Source organism: Anomaloglossus baeobatrachus, chromosome 4 (assembly GCF_048569485.1).
Source record: "Anomaloglossus baeobatrachus isolate aAnoBae1 chromosome 4, aAnoBae1.hap1, whole genome shotgun sequence".
NCBI classification, from domain to species: domain Eukaryota; kingdom Metazoa; phylum Chordata; class Amphibia; order Anura; family Aromobatidae; genus Anomaloglossus; species Anomaloglossus baeobatrachus.
The window spans coordinates 673,815,630-673,835,339 of NC_134356.1; the positions used below are offsets into that span (position 1 = coordinate 673,815,630).

The window sequence follows — 19,710 nt, forward strand, 5'->3', positions numbered from 1 at the left end:
TCACACTGCCATATTAATGTATAACAATGTAGAATGGTATGTCTTAAAACCTCCTGAACTATCAGTGAGTAAAAGACCTGGAACCACAACCCTGTCTCTGCCTCTCCTTTGCCGGCACCGTCGCCCAGCGCTACGGCCCCAATGGGGACTACCACCACCCCCATCCGTCCTCCATTATCCTCCCAGGGGTAACCCCGCTCCGCCTCTGGGGAGTGACACCATCCCGTCAGCGACCTTCACCATCAGCCCCGGAGAGCAGCACCCACAGCTGTGGCCCATCCCTTGCCACGGACCACAGGTGGCATCACAATCTAAAAAGACCTTCCTAACCGTCAATGCCATCCCCATCCTCCTTCCTTCCTGCCGTCCACCGCCTTCCCTCCCTCCTGTACGTCTCATGGTCACGAAACCAGGCCAGGCCAGCCTGTGAGGACGCAGAGGATCTGCACCCCCGGCCCGGTGTCGTGTCGGGTGAAAACCCCTCGACCCCGGGGTGTTACAAATGTCTAAGAATGTAGAATGGTATGTCTTAAAACCTCTTGTAGGTGTTTTGTGGAGGAGGCACATACTTTTGTCGTATAGTCTATCTTCAGTTTTTATTTTAGATACTTTGGAGCTGTTAGAACCTATTTGTAAAACTATACATATCATTTTCAATTTAAGAAATGTAAATCAGATCCATAGAAAGCCATGTTTTCTGGAGCATGTAGCACAGCATTTAATTATAATAGATCAATTGACAAATAATTTTCATTACAAAATGTAGCCAAACACTGAAGTAAGACCTTACAAAAGCAGGAAATTAGATCCCAGGCAACCTTAGATCTCCATTTCCAATATCATCTGTTCCCTCACGATCTGGAATGGAGTCAACCCTTCACACAGTTGTTCAATCTCAGCTCGGAGACTCTCGTCTGCATAAAGGACGCAGATAATTCCAGTCCCTGCAGGCAATGCTTGTACTCCTACTTTCAACTGCTGTAGGACATGGACCTTGACACAAGATGGGTCATTTCCAAACATGTCAATGTCTAGTTGGTGAATTCCCTCTCCAAAGGGCACGGGATATGGTGGGGTACCAAGGCTAAGAAACCCTTCCAGATATGTTGGGGTGCCAAAACAGCTGGTTGAAACCTCGGAAGAAGATACTGAACCACTTGATTCCCCGGGATGCGAGTACATCCAGACAATCCGTCGATTCAGTAGAAGATGTAGGTTGGATATATGAGTGGTTAGAGGAAGCCAGCTTTGAACGAGGAATCCACCAGGAAGCAATTCTTCCCTTGTTTTAGACTCTTCAAAGAATCGGAGAATTTCCTCTTCCCCCAGAACAGATAGCTCTTTTGATCTGCTAAAATTGGTAACTCGGCACTCGAGTAACTTCAGTGCTGTTTTCAACTGGTCAGCGGGAAGGAATAATGGTAACACCGCCTGATGGTCAACAAAATGAACATAGGAGAGTAGATTAAATTTGAAGAGTGGACCAAATTTGAATATGTGAAGGGCAATAAATAGGTCTAAGAGGTTACAGAGATGTAAAGGAGAAGATAAAGAGGCAGCAGTAAAAGAAGGGAAGAAAAAAATATACACACGACAAATGGAACCCACCTTAGATTTGATCACTTCGAATTTTGTCAACATAGCAGCTGGTGGATTCTCTCCCCGGGTGAGTCGAACTCTTTTAACCTCTGGGTGGTCAGAATGTAGAGTAGCCAAGCAAAATTTCTGAATCAATCCAGCCACACCTTGTCCTCTCATCCACGGAGCTACCCGAAGACTTTCCAGCACTGCTGTAGTGCCATGATCAACCAATATGAATGACTCAAAGCCCACCTGATGGGGAAGAAGAATAAGATGGACTAAAAATAGTTTTCTAGCCAACTGTAAGGTGTGGGGGACGATATAGAGGGGATTCTGGGTCACCAACATACGGACCTGTGTAGGGTCTACACCACTCACCATCTTTGACCAAGGTAGTTAAAACCCAACAAGCGTGGAAAGACAGAGTTTTCCAACAGATGCAAAATGAAAGATATTAACCCCCACTACATTTTTGGTTTAGGGGTTTGGAACACCTTAATCCATCAATGTTAATTCTGTTAATTTTTCGGTCGTAAAAAACCTCAAAATCCAAAAACGATGAATTACACAATGAGTACACCAGGAATGATCTTCAATGACTATTAATTGATTCTACTGTGTTTTAAATGTTTTTCATGATTTTTTAGACTTTTTCTTCCTGTTTTTAATAGTTTATGATATAACCCCCAATGCTTAATATTTTCCAGAGTGCAATAGATTCTATTATGTGTCACCTCTGTGTCGCCCCAGGGCTATGGAGTACTCGGTCCCGGGTGGTGTACTGCTGGGGAGATGTCACTGGGTGGCCGTTGCCCAGTTCCGTGACCCTGGGGTGCTTTATTAAAAGGGGAATATTTACAAGGGAGATGGAATAACAGTTTTTGTCGTGATGCCACTTGCGGGTGACGGCTATTTAGTGGAGTCGCTGCTGCACAGTTCTCTTTACTGGGGCTGGTATTAGTGGCAGCCTGGTTGTTGGGCCCTCCGCAAGTAGGGCCAGGCCCCAGAGAGTGGATGATGTTGTTAGGCGTGGAAAGAAGGTAGGCCACACAAGGGGTTGCAGTGTAATTGGTTCCTCTACTCACAGTCTTGTGATAACTGGAAACCCAAGTAAGGCTGGTTTCAACCGCTGGTCCCCTTAGTCCCAGTGACGGTGTGGTGACCTGGTGACTTCTTTCCCCTGTACCTGTCTCTGGTTGGCTGGTCCCCGTGACTTGGAGCGTCTGGGGATCCCCTCCCGGTAGCCTCTCGGTCTCAGTTCGTATAACAGGTAGCGTGAACCCTGAGGGGACGGTTTCTCTCGTCCTGTTCCCTGGTTCTTCCGTTGCTACTGTGTCCCGAACTTTAAGGTCAGTGAGGTCCTGGATGGTCCCCTCACTGTGCAGATTTTATCAGGTCTGCCTGGAGCGTTTGCCTGACCTAGGATTCTGTTCCCCCGTCGGTGCTATGGTTCCGGGAGTACTCGATCGTACCCCACCGGCAACGACATGCCTGGACCTTCAAGTCACCGTTACACTCTCCTGTCAGAGCGGTAACGTTTGTCTCCTTTCACTTTCACTGACTGACTACCTGATCCCTCCTACCTGGTTGTCATCTAGTGGACTGGATAGGTACGGTACCACCCCTTGGTGGCCATCCATTGGGTCCTACCCTAGTCTGTCACCAGTCTTTGGGATGGGGAAAAACAGGGATTAATTTGAATGTCTTGCTGGTACCGGCACTGGTCTTCCAAGTCCGTAAGGATGCAGTACCTTGTAGCTCCTGGTGGCCTCACTGGACATCAAGATTAGAGAACAATGTATGATAACTTGCTTTTTTCAGAAATAATGTAATCTATTTTGATGAACATTTAAAGGTTTGTGTAAGGGGTGCACCATGCCACTAGAACAGGGTTTTACAGAAGATAAAAAGTTTATCAACATAAAACCTTTATTTTGCCCAAAATGTGATGATGATAATTAGAGGACAGCAATGACTGTAGCACAGAGAATGATTATCAGTAAATGTTCTGCAGGTAACAACAGTCACAATCAGTAGGACGTGCACCGGCCCTCGCTGTGAATGACTTCAGCACATCTGCGGCCACAGGACATCACTAGTCTCTCACACTGCTCTAGTGGGATTTTGGACCACTCTTCTTCCAGTCTCTTCCACAGTTCTTTGACTGTTGTGGGTTTCTTGGTCATAATATTATCCCCAAGGATTTTCCAGAGGTTTTCTATTGGGTTTAGATCAGGACTCTGGGCTGTGATCATTTCATTGTTTCCAGGATCAGCTTTCCCTGTTTTTCTGTGTGAAAGGGGCACTGTCCTGCATGAAAATTGCTGGCTGATTGAGTGATGAACACAAGTAAAGAGCCGCATCTTGTGAAGAAGGTTCTGCTCCACACTTGTATTCACTCTGCCATGTAGCTGTATGAGAGGTCCAACTCCTGCTGCAGAAAACATTCCCCAAACCATGACCCTCCCTCCACCGCCTTTCATTGACTCCTTAACACACTTTGGGTTCAGTCTTTCCACAGTTTGTTGCTGAACATAATGTTTTCTATCAGACCCAAATAAATTAAACTTGCTTTCATCATAAAATGAGCTGTGGCCACTTCTCCTCTGTCCACACAACATGCTCCTCACCAAAGGTGAGTCTAGCCTTGTGATTCTTTCTGCTAATGAGAGGTTTGGTCACTGCAGAGTCATCTTTCAGTCCAAATGCTCTTACACGTCGTGACCCTGTATGACGAGACAGATCCTGACCCTGTTCAGTGCTGAACTGGCGGCAATTCCAGCTGCAGTGGTGAAACGATTACCCATGGAGATTCTCCGCATTATCCTGTCGTCTCTTGCATTGGTCTTTCGACAGCAACCAGCATTCTTGGGGGACTTGAAAGAGTTTGAGATGTTGTAAAGATACAATATTCTTGAAATCACAGACTTGGAATGACCGACCTCTCTTGCTATGGCTGATAGGGTCACCACTTTGTCCCTCATCTGGACAACCTGCTGCCTTTGGAACAGGACACCATTTTTGAAAAGTCAGTGCAAACTGAAAAGTTTGGCTGCCAGTTACATAAGGTTTGTCAGATAATTAAGGAAATTAGCACCAGGTGCAGATTAACACCAATAACTTGCAGGGATCTGAAATTGTTCTCTAATTTTGATCAGTGTCTTTTTCATTTATCTCATTTACATTTTTATTATCTGTTTTAGAATAAATTCAATTTATCAAAAGAGCGGAAAATCCTGCGAGCTTCCTCATGTCAGGATATAATCACATAGGACGGCACAATGACCGCAACATTCAGGAAATTATGTGCTGTTCTCTAATTTTGACCTCCAGTGTAAGACTAAGTGAAGAAAACCCTCACGGGAAGCTGGAAAGGGCCGGGCCTATAGGAGGGGTGGCTCCTTTGACTGGCTGGCATTATGGGTGGCATGCGGACTTTGATGTTTGGCGTTGTGGTTGTACCATGGGGACTATTGGGGTATGTAAGTACAAGACCCTCCGGCCCAGAGATTTCAGCATGAGAGGTGTGATAATAGAATATTGGAAGGTCCAGTTTTAGACCAATTGTGACCCTGGGAAAAATTCAAAGTGTGGCCCCAGATTCTGAAATACTGCACTAACAGTAGTACAGCCAGTTCGGTGCATTGAAGTGAGTTTTGACCAATCACTAAATAACCGCTGATCAGCAAACATTTACCAAATGGCCGTCATTTAAAGGAAATCTCCCATATACACAAAAACACTATTAACCTGCAAATATAGAATTAATCTGCAGGTTAATAGCGTTCTTCCTGCACTGAAACACCACTGCCGGGAGGAACTGAACTTTATGTGGCGTCCAGTCATAGGGGTGGCACTGACGTGGCTTCAGTAACAGCTATAATATAGTATCGTATAGTGATCTGTGACTGTAACCTCGCCTCCACACTGCATTAGCGCTCTATCAGTCACCGCCAGGGGCACAGTTACAGTCGCCGCTCACTATACACTAAGTGGTGACTGAACCCGCGCCGGCCGTGCCCCATGAATAGAAGCCGAATGCTGCTGAGAGGATTAACGTTAATTTCTTCCTGGAAGCAGGGTTTAATGTGTCAGCACTAGGCAGATTCAGAACACTATTATCCTGCAGATGAATCGCATGTCTCCAGGTTAATAGCATTTTTTTTTACAGAACAGATTCCCTTTAATTGAATGGCCAATTGGTAAGTGTTTACTGATGAGTGGTCGGTATGTGGTGTTGGTCGGTCCACGTAAACGAACCCTTAGGGTACCTTCACACTTAGCGATGCAGCAGCGATCCGACCAGCGATCTGACCTGGTCAGGATCGCTGCTGCATCGCTACATGGTCGCTGGTGAGCTGTCAAACAGGCAGATCTCACCAGCGACCAGTGAACAGCCCCCAGCCAGCAGCGACGTGCAAGCGACGCTGCGCTTGCACGGAGCCGCCGTCTGGAAGCTGCGGAGACTGGTAACTAAGGTAAACATCGGGTATGGTTACCCGATGTTTACATTAGTTACCAGTGTGAGCAGGGAGCAGGGAGCCGCGCACACTGAGCGCTGGCTCCTTGCTCTCCTAGCTACAGTACACATCGGGTTAATTAACCCGATGTGTAATGCAGCTACATGTGCAGAGAGCAGGGAGCCGCGCACACTGCTTAGCGCTGGCTCCTTGCTCTCCTAGCTGCTGTACACATCGGGTTAATTAACCCGATGTGTACAGCAGCTACATGTGCAGAGAGCCGGAGCCGGCAGCACAGGCAGCGTGAGAGCTGCGGAGGCTGGTAACTAAGGTAAATATCGGGTAACCACCTTGGTTACCCGATGTTTATCTTGGATACAAGCTTACCTCAGCTGTCAGACGCTGGCTCCTGCTCCCTGCTCGCTTCATTTGTCGCTCTCTCGCTGTCACACACAGCGATCTGTGTGTCACAGCAGGAGAGCGGCTTTGAAGAAAACGAACCAGGGCTGTGTGTAACGAGCAGCGATCTCGCAGCAGGGGCCAGATCGCTGCTCAGTGTCACACACAGCGAGATCGCTAATGAGGTCACTGCTGCGTCACAAAAAGCGTGACTCAGCAGCGATCTCGGCAGCGAGCTCGCTGTGTGTGAAGCACCCCTTAGTTTCCATTGTGTCTGCGGTTTTATTTACAGTGCCTACAAGTAGTATTCAACCCCCTGCAGATTTAGCAGGTTTACACATTCGGAATAACTTGGCATTGTGACATTTGGACTGTAGATCAGCCTGGAAGTGTGAAATGCAGCAAAAAAGAATGTTATTTCTTTTTTTATTTTTTTTTTTTTAATTGTGAAAAGTTTATTCAGAGGGTCATTTATTATTCAACCCCTCAAACCACCAGAATTCTATTTGGTTCCCCTAAAGTATTAAGAAGTATTTCAGGCACAAAGAACAATGAGCTTCACATGTTTGGATTAATTATCTCTTTTTCCAGCCTTTTCTGACTAATTAAGGCCCTCCCCAAACTTGTGAACAGCACTCATACTTGGTCAACATGGGAAAGACAAAGGAGCATTCCAAGGCCATCAGAGACAAGATCGTGGAGGGTCACAAGGCTGGCAAGGGGTACAAAACCCTTTCCAAGCAGTTGGGCCTACCTGTCTCCACTGTTGGGAGCATGATCCAGAAGTGGAAGGCTTATGGAACTACTGTTAGCCTTCCACGGCCTGGACAGCCTTTGCAAGTTTCCACCCGTGCCGAGGCCAGGCTTGTCCGAAGAGTCAAGGCTAACCCAAGGACAACAAGGAAGGAGCTCCGGGAAGTTCTCATGGCAGTGGGGACATTGGTTTCAGTCAATACCATAAGTAACATACTCCACCGCAATGGTCTCCGTTCCAGACGAGCCCGTAAGGTACCTTTACTTTCAAAGCGTCATGTCAAGGCTCGTCTACAGTTTGCTCATGATCACTTGGAGGACTCTGAGACAGACTGGTTCAAGGTTCTCTGGTCTGATGAGACCAAGATCGAGATCTTTGGTGCCAACCACACACGTGACGTTTGGAGACTGGATGGCACTGCATACGACCCCAAGAATACCATCACTACAGTCAAGCATGGTGGTGGCAGCATCATGCTGTGGGGCTGTTTCTCAGCCAAGGGGCCTGGCCATCTGGTCCGCATCCATGGGAAGATGGATAGCACGGCCTACCTGGAGATTTTGGCCAAGAACCTCCGCTCCTCCATCAAGGATCTTAAGATGGGTCATCATTTCATCTTCCAACAAGACAACGACCCAAAGCACACAGCCAAGAAAACCAAGGCCTGGTTCAAGAGGGAAAAAATCAAGGTGTTGCAGTGGCCTAGTCAGTCTCCTGACCTTAACCCAATTGAAAACTTGTAGAAGGAGCTCAAGATTAAAGTCCACATGAGACACCCAAAGAACCTAGATAACTTGGAGAAGATCTGCATGGATGAGTGGGCCAAGATAACTCCAGAGACCTGTGCCGGCCTGATCAGGTCTTATAAAAGACGATTATTAGCTGTAATTGCAAACAAGGGTTATTCCACAAAATATTAAACCTAGGGGTTGAATAATAATTGACCCACACTTTTATGTTGAAAATGTATTAAAATTTAACTGAGCAACATAACTTGTTGGTTTGTAAGATTTATGCATCTGTTAATAAATCCTGCTCTTGTTTGAAGTTTGCAGGCTCTAACTTATTTGCATCTTATCAAACCTGCTAAATCTGCAGGGGGTTGAAGACTATTTGTAGGCACTGTATAGGCTTACTCTAATATCTACTCTCCCTAACTCCTGCATGGGCTTACGCTACTCTCAATAATGCGGGCTTTACACGAGACGACAGATAGTGTGATGCATCGTCGGGGTCACGATAATTCGTGACGCACATCCGGCATCGTACACAATGTCGTCTCGTGTGACACCTCCTAGCGACACAGTATCGCTCTCAAATCGTGAGTCGTGTACTTGTTGCTAGGTTTTATAAAATTGTTTATTAAACATGGTGCTGGTTGTTCATCGTACCCGGGATAGCACACATCACTCCGTGTGACACCCCGGGAACGATGAACACAGCTTACCTGCGTCCCGTGGCACCCGCCGTCAATGCGGAAAGAAGGAGGTGGGCGGGGTGTTTACATCCCACTCATCTCCGCCCCTCCGCTTCTATTGGCCAGCGGCTGTGTGACGTCGCTGTGACGCCGAACGTCCCTCCCCCTTCAGGAAGAGGATGTTCGTCGCCCACAGCGAGGTCGCACAGCAGGTAAGTATGTGTGATGGCGCATTAACGACTTTGTGCGACACTGGCAGCGATTTGCCCGTGGCGCACAAACGACGGGGGCGGGTATGATCGCTCGTGCAATCGCACGATAGATCGTACCGTGTAAAGCCCGCATAAGTCCAGCATCGGCTTACTCTACTCTCCCTAAGTCTAGCACTGGCTTACTCTACGCTCCCTAAGTCCGGTGTACCGCCCCGCGCTCGGCTGCAGCCGAGCCTCTCGGATCCGGGCTCGTGTGTCGGTGGTTCGAGCATCTCCGGACCGGGGGTCACGTCGCTCTGAAAGGGAGGCTTTGAAGGGGTTTTTTTTAGATTTAAAGTTTGTGACGCCACCCACGGGTTGTGATGAATGTAGACACCACCGCTGCGGTTCACTAGGCACCCCGGGGGAGATGGTAGTGCAGCTTTTGGTGTTAACCCCTCCGTGGGCAGGGGTGATTATCCCGGGACCCGATTGGTGTGGTCTGGTGGTGCTTGGCGGTGCGCAGCCCGAGGGCACAGTGGTACTCACTCTGATAAACACACGGGAGTCTCTGGTAAACCAAATGGATGATGGTCGGTGCCCGCATCCGGCTGCTTTGGTCCCCAAACGGGTTGATGGTGTCCGCCTTTCTCCTGCACCTCTCTGTAGAAAATGGACAGCCACGCTTCAGCGACGGGAGTCCCGCTCCCTGGCGTGTACGTCGGGAGAGCCCGTTGCCCGCAGGGGCTGGCCCGTTGGATCTCTTGGCCCTTGGCGGTGGCCGTTATCCGGAATAGGTGGGCTGTTGCCTTCTTTCGGGACTTTGGGTGGGAAAGGACCTAAAGTCCAGACCTCAATCAGTTAATTAACGGGGTCCGGTAGATTCGGGACGACGTTTCAGGGTCTGAGTACCCCCACTGGTGCTCCGGTTTCCAGCTGGTTCCCCGGTTCGGTACCGGCGGGCCACTACCCTGTCCCGGCTACCTACGGTTCCACCAGGCTGTCTTCCCGGCTCCTGCAGACTCCGGGCGCCTACCCAGGACACTGACAGATCTTTGCTCCTTTTACTTCCACTGTCAAAACTCATCTTCTCCACTCTCCTCCTCTTCCTAAACAGAACTGTTTTGGTTTTCCTGCCTCTGGGCCTGTGAACTCCTAGGTGGGCATGGCCAACCACCTGGCCCCGCCCCCTGGTGTGAACATCAAACCCAGAGGGAGGTGACTAGAGTTTAATAGGTTGGCTGCTGTCACCTTATTTGGGGATAGATGTTGTGCAAGGGACAAACTGTGACTACCTGGCTAGTAGCATATCCAAATCCTAGTATTCACTCCACACCGGGCATAAAAGGGTTAACAAGAGGGATTAGCCTGGTTGGAGGAGTCAGTCAGTTAATCAGTGGAGACCGTGGCACATGGAGATGTGTGCGGACATGCCTGAGCTGGGGCCGTGTAGCAGTGACCTTGGGGGCACAGGAGAGAGGTCGACAGGACGGGTACCGGAGATACCGCTGGGACCGGAGCATGAACGGGGCACAGGGCCCTAGGTCCAGTGCAAGGTTTATACTGTTTGACAAATACCTGCCCGGTGAGGACACCTTCACGGACTTCACTGAACCAAATAATCCGGGGGCATCAGCAGTAAACTAGGATCGGGGTTCGGACACTTACCTCCCCGCAGGGTCCGCACTGCCCGCCGTACGGAGGAGACTGTACCCCAATGGGGACAGTCGGTCTCCAAACGCTCAACACTACGGGGACCCAACTAATAGAGACTGCCGGGGACAGAGCAACCTGGGTCACTACATTAGCACTGATACTCCTGGGACCGGAACCAGCAAATCCTTGGGTCCAAGTGAGCAGAGACTGTTAAAGACAACCTGATGTGGTCTCTGTTATTACCCCGTTACATCTCCCAGACACGGCCCTACCTGCGGAGAGCCTAACACCATTGCTGCAATCACCACCAGCCCTGAGAGTACCCACATTCAGCAGCGGCGGTTCTCCATCCTTAACCGCAACCCGCAGGTGGCGTCACATGACAATAACTTATCACCCTGTAAATACCCCCTTTTACAAAAGAAGCCGGAGGGCACGGGACCGGGCAAGGGCCACCAGAGTGACATCCCCATTTGTTACCGACCGGGACCGAGTACCCCCTTCCCTGGGCGTTACAACTCTACTCTCACTAAGTCCGGCATCGGCTTACTCTACTTTTCCTAATGTTATTTTTTTTCTAAAATTAACCTTATTTTGTTAAAGTGCCCTCGACTTACCACTTTTCCTTTACACTTGGCCAGAAACATTCTTCTATGTGGGTCCTTCAGCCATGCGTGGTACCTAAAAGGTAGATGGTCCGTCCCATTGTATATCCCACCGGAGATGGACATCACTTCTTCATAGTCTTCAGCTGTGGCAGGTACAAAATCAATAAGTGGAGATGAGGTATCTTGCGACATGATCCCAATGAGCGCTGAAGTGACGGGAAGACAAGAAGGTTACAGAGTCCAAGTTCACCCAGAGAGACACACCCCGCGCCCAGATGATCTGAGGACTCTGCCTTTATGGGACGAATAGTATGCAGGGTGCTAATAGTTTATATATTAAAAGCCTCAAGGTCATGTAGACATTATTGGCATTTGGATCACTAAGTGTGGATCTATAAGTGTGCAGAAAATGGAATTGGCCCAAATTGGGCCAGAAGGGACCTGAAGGTAACTGGATGCATAGTCACTGTAAACAATGTTTGTGTTTCTCTTTACTTTCACCCCAATAATACTTTTCTCTCTACTTACCCCCCTGATCCCTACACACAGTAATGAACTGGTCATCTCTCACTCCATCCTCCCCACCCATCTGACCCTTTCCTCAGATGCTTTCCTCCATATAACACCCTGTGTCTCCAGACACACACGGCCATCTCATGGCCTCTCCTGCTCCCACCTACTAACACTCTCTCTGCTTCTCCTCACTGCTGGGGATATCTCTCCAAATCCTGGCCCTTCTCACCACATCCCTATTGTCACATCTAACTGCCATCCACAATCTATACAAATTTCTGGAACCTTTGTAACCTTATACACATTCACCCAGCCCCCGCTCCCCCAGTCCCACTAACAGGAGCTCTATGGATCGCTCGCTCTGTTTGCCATAAACGTTCCTACATCCATGATCTTTTCATCACTAATAAACTTTCCTTCCTTGGCATCACAGAAACCTGGCTCACCCCCTCTGACACTGCCTCTCCTGCTGCACTTTCTTATGGTGGTCTCCATCTGTCTCACGCCCCCCCGCACCCAGTAACAAGCATGGTGGAGGAGTTGGTTTGCTCCTGTCAGACCAATGCTCCTTTGCACCAATTCCACTGTCACCCTCTGTTACTCTCCCATCTTTTGAGATGCACGCTGTCCGCATCTACTTCCCCTCCAACCTCCAACTGGCTGTCATTTACCGCCCTCCAGGGCCAGCCACCGCCTTTTTGGACCATTTCACCTACTACATTTCTTTTCCACCGACATCCCCACCATCATCATGGGTGACTTTAACATCCCTATTGACACTTCCCACTCATCTGTCTCCAAACTTCTAACACTTACTTCCTCCTTTGGCCTCACCCAATGGTCCTCTGCAGCTACTCACAAAGATGGCCACACGCTGGACCTCATCTTCACTCGCCTCTGTTCCCTATCTAACCTCTCTAACTCGCCTCTCCCCCTGTCTGACCACAACCTACTCACATTCTCTTCCCTCTCTTCTCCAAGTACACAACCCCCCCTCCACAAACTTTCACACCCTCACAGAAATATCAAACACCTTGATTTACTCTCACTTTCTCAGTCCCTTTTCCCTCTTGCAGACATTGCTTCTGTACACGATGCAGATGCTGCTGCCACTTTATACAACACCACCATCTCTGCAGCTCTTGAATCAGCTGCCCCCCTCACACACACCAAAACCCGCACAATCAACAGGCAACCCTGGCACACGAGGCAGACTAAAGAACTAAGACGGGCTTCCAGAATTGCTGAGCACAGATGGAAGAGGTCTTATTACGCCAAGCACTTCGTCACATACAAACAGCCCTCACCACTTTCAAGTCTGCACTCACTGCTGCAAAACAAACCTACTTCTCATCCCTCAATTCCTCTCTATCTCACAACCCTAAACAGCTATTCAACATTTTCAACTCTCTCCTCCGTCCCCCGGCACCACCTCCCTCTCCTCTCATCTCAGCTGAAGACTTTGCCTCTTTCTTCAATCAGAAGATTGACAACATCAGAGCAAGCTTTGGCCCACAATCACCACAGCCCCTCATCATAGCTACTCATCCCTCTTCCTCCAAATCCAGCTTCTCCACCATGACAGAAGATCATCTTTTTACTCTACTTTCAAGATCACATCTCACAACCTGCCTCCTTGATCCACTCCCATCGCACCTCATCCCAAACATCACCGCAGTCTTCATCCAAGCCCTAACCCATCTCTTCAACCTATCACTAACAACTGGTGTATTCCCCTCATGCTTTAAACATGCCTCCATTACACCCATCCTCAAAAAGCCTTACCTTGACCCTTCCTCTGTGTCAAGCTATCGCTCCATATCACTTCGTCCCTATGTCTGGAAACTAGTAGAACAGCATGTCCATCTTGAATTGTCCGCATACCTCTCCTCCCGCTCTCTCTTTGACCAGCTACAATCTGGCTTCCGACCGCATCATTCCACTGAAACTGCCCTAACTAAAGTCACTAATGACCTACTAACCGCCAAAGCCAAGCAACACTACTCTGTCCTTCTCCTCCTGCACCTGTCCTCTGCCTTTGACACAGCAGAACATTCCCTTCTACTACAAATTCTCTCATCTCTGGGCATCACAGACTTGGCCCTATCCTGAGTCTCTTCATACTTAACCGACCAAACTTTCCGCATCTCCCACTCTCACACCACTTCCTCATCTCGCTGCCTATCTGTCGGAGTCCCCCAAGGTTCAGTTCTAGGACCCCTGCTATTTTCCATCTACACCTTCAGCCTGGGACATCTCATAGCGTCTCATGGCTTTTAGTATTATCTTTACGCTGAAGATACGCAGATCTACCTTTCTGGACCTGACATCACCTCCCTACTAACCAAAATCCCACAATGTCTGTCTGCTATTTCATCCTTTTTCTCTGCTCGATTCCTAAAATTGAACATGGACAAACAGAATTCATTATCTTTTCTCCTCCTCACTCAACCCCCCCCCACCTGACATATCCATCAATGTCAATGGCTGCTCACTTTCCCCAGTGCCACATGCTCGCTGCCTGGGAGTAACTCTAGACTCTGCTCCTTTTTTCAAGCCACACATCCAAGCCCTTTTTACCTCCTGCCGCCTCCAACTCAAAAATATTTCCCGAATCCACACATTCCCTTCCCAAGAAGCTGCAAAAACCCTAGTGCATGCCCTTACTATCTCCCACCTGAATTATTGCAAACTCCTGCTCTGTGGCCTCCCTTCTAACAGTCTCACACCCCTACAATCTATTCTAAACTATGCTGCCCGACTAATCCACCTTTCCCCCCGCTACTCCCCGACCTCTCCTCTCTGCCAATCCCTTCACTGGCTTCCCATCGCCCAACGACTCCAGTTCAAAACCCTAACCATGACCTACAAAGCCATCCACAACCTGTCTCCTCCCTACATCTGTGACCTAGTCTCCCAGTACTTACCTGCACGTAACCTTCGATCCTCACAAGATCTACTTCTCTACTCCCCTCTCATCTCCTTTTCCCACCATTGCATCCAAGATTTCTCCCGTGCCTCCCCCATACTCTGGAATGCTCTGCCACAACACATCAGACTCTCGCCTACCTTGACAAGCTTCAAAGGAACCCGAAGACCCCCCTCTTCCGACAATCCTACAACCTGCTGTAACCCTCAGTCTGATACAGCGCCGCACAATCATCTCTACCCTCCCCTACTGTATCCTCACCTATCCCTTGTAGACTGTGAGCCCTCGCGGGCAGGGTCCTCTATCCTCCTATACCTGTCTGTGTCTTGTTTTGTTGCTATAAATGGTGCTATAATAATAAATAATAACTTTTATTCTTACATCCACATGTTGTTTCTTTGTTGGGCGAGTTGTGGTTATAAATTACATTATTCATTTTACCATATAATGTGCTGAAAAGAAAAAAAAATCCAAGACTAGTGAAAGAGGGAAAAAAAAACACAATTCCACCATTGTTTTTTTTTTTTTTTAATGTGTTAATGATTACAACGATACCAAATATCTCTCTATATTTTTTTATTATTATGTAACTGGTGAAATAAAAAATTATCAGAAATTATATTGTTACACCGTATTCTGAGACGTAACATAATCTATTTTTTCGTAATTTCATTTGAGTGAGAACTTTTTTTTTTCCTTTGACGAGCCGACATTTTTTTAATGATACCATATTGGGGTAAATTCAATATTTAAATCATTTTTTTCTTGCATTGGTGTGGAGAGAGAATAAACGGCAATTTTTTTGGGTTAATTCATTTTACATGTTGATAGATCAGACTTTTACTTTTTCTAATAGAGAAAAAGGGTGCTTAGTATTTTTTATTTAAAATTTATTTTATTTATTTATTTTTTCCAAGGAACCTGTGATAAGTGTTATTTATAGTCATAAATGATGTCCTTTAATGAAGCCCGGTGCACACAGGCTGGACCTCATAGAAGGATGATACCGGCGCTGCCAGTGATGGACAGCAGCCCTAAAATAATTAAACAGCATTGATCACAAATAAGTAAGGGTATAATAAGAGGTGCAAATACACTACACAAACAGTGCAAATGGTGGAAGACATGTGTGTCGCCCTGGGCAAGCCAGGGGACACAGATAACAACACCACTACACCCCACACTCCAGGTAGGCACATCTGCTAACCAGAAATCCTTGTTGCCTTCCTCCAGGAGTCTGTGATGCACACCAGGGGGTGGGCCAGGCGGTTGGCTCCGCCCACCAAGGAGCTCACAACTCTGGAGGCAGGAAGTTACCAGGCAGTTTAGCCCGGGGAGGGCAAGAGAGCAGATTAGCTCAGGAGGAGCTTGAGTGAAGAGCAGAGTAGCACAGGCAGGGGCTAGAGGAAACAACCAGAAGTGAAAGTGAAAGAAAGGAAAGTGGAGAAGGAGGAAAGCAAGAAGTGGTGACAGAGCAGAGAGAAGGAGAAGCCTGAGAGCCCAGCTGTGTGTAGGGCTAGAACAGCAAGGTCAGCGACGGCGGTGACTGTCCGGAGTGGGACAGTTCGGAAGTTCCTGGAAGGACCCCGTTGGCTGTGTGCCCGGTGGTCTGGAGCAGTGTTCCGAAGGACAGTCAGCACCAGGGCAGGGGCCTCTCGGACCCCGGCAAGGCTAGGAGTCGCCCAATTTGCCGAATCCGTCAGTGAAGGGGACGCAGATCCCCCAGCAACAAAGTCCCGATTGACGGCAACAGCCCGACCATTAACGGGGAGACACCGCCACCGCCAAGGCACCAGTTTCCCCAGGGCCAGCGCCTGCGGGCAAAGTGTAGAGCTCCTCCGGCCCAGATTGCAGTCGGGGAGCGGGTAACCGGAGGGAATCCACCGCTACCATCAGTCAAACAGGTGCAAGGAAGAGAGACGTCACCGTCACCTACCGGGAGTGCAGGTGCAACCGTCTGTGGGACCGTCCTACCAGCCGTTGGTTTACCGTACAAACTGTGTCCGTGTCTCAGGCTGAGTGAGTACCACAGTGCCGCAAGGCATAGCGCTGCCCCCGCGTCCCTGCGCCCTCCAGGCCCTACCCTTCACATCTCTTCACCGGGCCCCGGGAACACCAACCCCTACCCACGGAGGGGCAACACAACACCTGGCTGCTCCCATCACCATCCCCGGGACCCTCATACTGAGCAGCGGTGGTGCCATCACCACAACCGTGGGTGGCGTCACGAACTATAATCCCAACAAACACCCCCTTTTCACTCACGGGCGAGGAGTGTCGCTCGAGACACCCCGGGATCCGGCCCGCAGCTCGAGCCACCAGGAGCAACTGCCGGACCCGAGCAGAAGGGGTGAGCGCGGTGTGCTGACACCCTCCTCCCCGCCCGCGACAACTTGGCGTCACGAACAGGATCTTACCGCTCTGCCGTCAGGTAGAGGTGCGCCTTGTGACCGCCGGAGATATCCGGCAGAAAAATTTCAGAAGCCGCCATCTTTGGCGCGAAAAGTTCCCGCTCGAGCGTCTTCTCGAGCAGTAGAAGCGCGAAGGCCAAAACCCCGCCCCGAGAGAGGAGGGGCCGGAAAGAGCTAAGGGGGACGCGATGGCGGCTGGACGCATGTAGCCGCGGCTACAGAAGCAGGGACGCCAGGACTCTGCGGCCATTTACTGGTTCCTGGAAGAAGCCGCTGCTAAGGATGCTGAGTCCGACCAACAACACCGTGGTCCCCGCGCCTTGCATCACGGCGCGGGTGGAAGTCCGGACCGTCCAGCTAAGCAGCCGTCTGCAGGTCCGCATGCAGCTCCTCCTGGAGGAGTGGGAGGCCGACATGGTGGAAGTGGTGGCGGCCATACGGAGACGCGAGGTGGAGGGAGTCTTGGAAGGGAGGGTAAGTGACCCACGCCCCTGTGCCCCTAGTGGGTCGGTCATCGCGGCTGAGGGACCCGGTCCATACCCGCTCGCCCTGCTACCTCCCCCGCCACCCGTGTTTGCTGCTGCTGCCCCGCCACTAGGCCCGCTACCACCACCACCGGTAGCGGTACCCTGCCAATCCGCCCCGGCGGACCGACCTGCAGCAGAAGCTCGTGACCATTCTGATACACTCCCCTGGGAGAAGCCGAAGGCTGAGGCCGTCAGCAAAGATGCACCGGAGGCACGGCGGGGATGCAGCTGCCAGGAGGCAGAGGAGGCCATGTCACAGCGGGGTCCCTCGTTACTGAAGGTGCCGGTCGTAGCCGACACGGAGGGACTCTGGCTGGGTCCGTCCCCCGCACACGCTGAACCGGAGCAAACAGAAAGGGCTCCCGGCTGGGAGCGGCGGCAACAGCAGCTGCGCAGGAAGATCGATGCCCGAGAGGGGTGTAGAGCGGATGTGCGTGCCCGCATGTATATGGAAGAAGATCGCCTGCAGCGAGCTGCCATTGGGGTCCAGAGCGGTGCACCATGTGAAGGTGGCACTAGAGCCCCACGAGTGAGAATGGACTGTTGAGCCGCAAAAGACAGCGGATGCCCGCTGCAGCAGTCCCCGTTGGGACCACCTGCTGCTTGTTTGAAAAAGTTTGAAAGTTCTGCAAAGATAATGAAAATTATTACCCGAGAAGTCACCTGATTTATTTTGTTGATTTGCAACCGGCTGGAGCCGGCACCGTTGTCCCCGTGGGGACCGTTAAAAGTTTAAAAATGCATGGGAACTATCCATGGACAAGCCCGTGAACTCTGCAGGGCAACCACAAACGTTAGTGGCTTGTAAATATGTTGGGTAACGTTACCGTTTCCGCAGGCCGCCTCCGGAGAGGCAGGTTGGAGGGAGGGCCCTGAGCAGAGCAGGCCAGGGCCCAGCCACCAAAGGGACCGGTGGCTACCCTCTGGAGGGGAAGGACAGATCCCGCTCGGGTGACTTGTGCTGGACTGTGGGTCAAGGGGTGCTGCCTGGGTTTTAGGGGCAGCATCAGGGCCAGGTTGCTTGGGTGGGAGAGAGCGGAAACCGTGACCGTACACCGTTGCAACGTTTAAAAGTAAAATGTGCCTCCCGTCTTGGGAAGAGTTGATTGAAAATGCTTATGTTATGTTTAACCCTGTTATCCCCTTTTTACAGAAAAATAAAACCGGTGTAGGACGGCAGCCCGCGGACGGTCTGCATTTTGCTAAGGGGGAATGTGTCGCCCTGGGCAAGCCAGGGGACACAGATAACAACACCACTACACCCCACACTCCAGGTAGGCACATCTGCTAACCAGAAATCCTTGTTGCCTCCCTCCAGGAGTCTGTGATGCACACCAGGGGGTGGGCCAGGCGGTTGGCTCCGCCCACCAAGGAGCTCACAACTCTGGAGGCAGGAAGTTACCAGGCAGTTTAGCCCGGGGAGGGCAAGAGAGCAGATTAGCTCAGGAGGAGCTTGAGTGAAGAGCAGAGTAGCCCAGGCAGGGGCTAGAGGAAACAACCAGAAGTGAAAGTGAAAGAAAGGAAAGTGGAGAAGGAGGAAAGCAAGAAGTGGTGACAGAGCAGAGAGAAGGAGAAGCCTGAGAGCCCAGCTGTGTGTAGGGCTAGAACAGCAAGGTCAGCGACGGCGGTGACTGTCCGGAGTGGGACAGTTCGGAAGTTCCTGGAAGGACCCCGTTGGCTGTGTGCCCGGTGGTCTGGAGCAGTGTTCCGAAGGACAGTCAGCACCAGGGCAGGGGCCTCTCGGACCCCGGCAAGGCTAGGAGTCGCCCAATTTGCCGAATCCGTCAGTGAAGGGGACGCAGATCCCCCAGCAACAAAGTCCCGATTGACGGCAACAGCCCGACCATTAACGGGGAGACACCGCCACCGCCAAGGCACCAGTTTCCCCAGGGCCAGCGCCTGCGGGCAAAGTGTAGAGCTCCTCCGGCCCAGATTGCAGTCGGGGAGCGGGTAACCGGAGGGAATCCACCGCTACCATCAGTCAAACAGGTGCAAGGAAGAGAGACGTCACCGTCACCTACCGGGAGTGCAGGTGCAACCGTCTGTGGGACCGTCCTACCAGCCGTTGGTTTACCGTACAAACTGTGTCCGTGTCTCAGGCTGAGTGAGTACCACAGTGCCGCAAGGCATAGCGCTGCCCCCGCGTCCCTGCGCCCTCCAGGCCCTACCCTTCACATCTCTTCACCGGGCCCCGGGAACACCAACCCCTACCCACGGAGGGGCAACACAACACCTGGCTGCTCCCATCACCATCCCCGGGACCC

The 19,710-nt window shown here is 50.5% G+C and overlaps 1 protein-coding gene across 1 annotated transcript; it reads right to left on the minus strand.

Moving 5' to 3' along the window:
* Positions 1-674: 674 nt before the first annotated feature.
* On the minus strand, positions 675-11,272 carry LOC142302096 (histidine N-acetyltransferase-like). The gene is made up of 3 exons (XM_075343178.1): positions 11,076-11,272; positions 1,609-1,833; positions 675-1,431 (listed from the first exon to the last, which is right to left on the minus strand). Exons 1-3 carry the CDS (start codon positions 11,256-11,258, stop codon positions 820-822), a joined length of 1,020 nt encoding a protein of 339 aa, XP_075199293.1. The 5' UTR covers positions 11,259-11,272; the 3' UTR covers positions 675-819.
* Between the last annotated feature and the right edge of the window lie 8,438 nt (positions 11,273-19,710).